At 36.1% G+C, this 2624-nt stretch overlaps 1 protein-coding gene across 1 annotated transcript; it reads left to right on the top strand.

Annotated features, from left to right (window-relative positions):
* The first annotated feature begins 1226 nt into the window (after window positions 1-1226).
* Window positions 1227-2285, top strand: LOC114762672 (L10-interacting MYB domain-containing protein-like). The gene is made up of 2 exons (XM_028952215.1): window positions 1227-1544; window positions 1626-2285. Exons 1-2 carry the CDS (start codon window positions 1227-1229, stop codon window positions 2283-2285), a joined length of 978 nt encoding a protein of 325 aa, XP_028808048.1.
* The last annotated feature ends 339 nt before the right edge of the window (window positions 2286-2624 follow it).

The following is a 2624-nucleotide window of genomic DNA, read 5'->3' as shown; positions in this document are numbered from 1 at the left end:
TGGTTGGATCAGGTTGGTCGGTTTAATTTTGTTATGTTGGTTTTCTGGTTTGATCCCTGTGGTTGCTGTCATCCTTGAAATTCCGGTGGTCCTTGAATTTACATGTTGTTACTGATTGCGATTTGTTGAGGACCGACTTGTTAGTTCACTGAAACAGGGGCTTTATGTTTTGAATTTTATGGTTTTTGGTTACAATAATCTTTTGTTGGATGTTGGTTAATTGTTTAATGAGGATTTTCTGGTTGCATGTGGATTTTCTGCCTCTGTTTTTGAAGGACGAAATAGGGATTAATGGTTCGAGGAAACGGCTCTAGCTTAATGATAAAATGAAGAGCATAAATGTGTGTACATGACCGAAGGCTTGGGTGTGCAGTGTTGGGGATTTAAATTGTTGAGTATATGTCTATGTTGTTAATGGCGAGATATGGAACTCTGGAATTGTAATTTTCAGAATTACAATGGTTGTTGTTTTGCATGTCCCTAGCTTCGGTCTCTTGGTTTTTATGGTTATAGGACTCGATCTCTATGAGGGTAGGGTAGAAGAGAATGAGGTGGTAACATGGTGTATATATGTGTGTCCGGATGGTTCATTTGATAGAGTTAATTAACGGCGTTGATAGAGCAAAGTAATAAGACATTAATTTGTACTATACAAAGAAATTAAGGACTATGTGGGTAATTACTTAAAAATCATTTGGAATTAATTTCGGGAAGTCTCAATCAAAATAAATTTAATGTTGTTCTTTCTCCTGTTATATTCTCTTACTTCTCTCTAATATGATATTTATTTAACTAATTTAATTATATTAAAAAAGTTATGTAAATTAGTTAATTATAATAAATATAACATATTTTTGTAAATAATCTTGTTCATCATTCTTAATTTGGTTTTTATTTTACTTTTACACAGTTAAATTAGGATAAAAATTAATCAATGTAATGCAGTTTAGGTTCAATGTATATGATATATTGAAAATTTAATTTTAAAATGTTCACAATCAATTACCACTGGAAAATAGTGGACATTGACATTGTGATTATATATTTATAATTTTAAAAAATATTGAATAAGAAAACTAAACAGCTTATGCAATTAAAATGTGTTACTTGGTGATATATGTTTGTTTGGTTACAACGTATGTGTTATATAATACGGCTTTTATTATTATATATTTAGGGCTTTGGTTGATTTAGTTACTCTTATCTCGATCAAAGGGCATAGAGAAATGGATAATGACAAGGGAAAAGCGACATGGGATCATTACACGACAAAAATTCTAATCGATGTTTGTGCTGAGCAAATAGTGCACAAAGAAAGACAAGGAACATCGTTTACAAGACCTGGTTGGGGGAAAATTGAAAAGAATTTTCGGGAAAGGAGCGGGAAAATGTATGACAGGAGGCAACTGAAGAACAGATTTGATGTATTGAGAAAAGATTGGAAGTTGTGGGAAAAACTTATGTCTGGGGAGACTGGCATTGGTTATGATGCAGCCACAAATAGGGTGTTGGCCTTTGATGAGTGGTGGCAACGAAAAATACTGGTAATTATTTGTGTTAGTTGAGTTTTAATTTTGAATATCAAAAGGAACATCGCTTAATTATGCCTAATTATATTCATGTAGGTGGACCCTAATTTCAAGAAATTTAGACATCAGGGGCTGATGTTTGCATCAGATCTGATGAAAATATTCAGAGATGTTGTGGCTTCGGGAGAGTATGCGTACGCACCATCAGCTTCACAGCCTCAGCCAACGTTTGCTCCACAGCCTGACACAGAAGAGGAGGAGGATGTTTATAGAGTCGGGCTAGACCAACAAGAAGGGTCAGGGGATAGTGAGGATGAAAACTTTGGTGTGGACCCAACAGCCAGTGCAAGGTTCACAGATGACTTCGCTGCTTGCAACATAAACAACCCCGCAAGTACTGGACCAAGTGGCTCAAGAAGCTATGGAAAGAGAAAGAGGGGTGAGACATCAGATGCAAAGAAGAAGAAGAAAGTTGCTGCATCTACATTAATTTCTGATAGCCTGAGTGTCATAGCAGCTGCTTCTGACAAGCGAGCAGCAGCATTGGTTGAAGATCCCCAAGTAGTTGATAAGGTTTTGGCACACCTGACTACCGTTGAGGAGCTTAATGATGACAATCAACTATATTATGCATGTGCCAAGATGCTTACGCGGCTGAGGTGGGCTAGACGAGCCTATTTGGGGTTTATGCATGATAGAAGCAAGTTGTTGGCGTGGTTGATACCGGCAGCACAAGACCTAAACACATGGAAGTGACCTGCAGGATAGGATTTAGTTTAGGACTTAGTTGTTTCACTATTGTTATTGCACTTGTTAACCTGAACTACCTGCTGTTTTAACCTAAACTGATGTGGCATGTTGTAGGAACTTTATTAATCATTATGTAATATATTTACGCTAATGTCTACTTGTCATCTATGCGTGTGGTTTTTCTGTTTGCAGTATGAAAATTATTTACACTTTGTTTAGTGTAATCCTTATAATGCTTACATTTTGTTTTTACCACAGTTACAGGGTTAATTCCAGAAATGGCTAATTGGAACGATGATTCACCATGGAATGAAGATAGTTTATGGAATTGGAATAACGATTCAC

The sequence above is a fragment of the Neltuma alba genome, unplaced genomic scaffold, assembly GCF_004799145.2.
Source record: "Neltuma alba isolate B1F8T4 unplaced genomic scaffold, ASM479914v2 tig00001748_pilon, whole genome shotgun sequence".
In the NCBI taxonomy this organism is placed as follows: Eukaryota; Viridiplantae; Streptophyta; class Magnoliopsida; order Fabales; family Fabaceae; genus Neltuma; species Neltuma alba.
The sequence above is the reverse complement of the archived record's forward strand: the minus strand, read 5'-3'. Positions and strand labels throughout refer to the sequence as shown.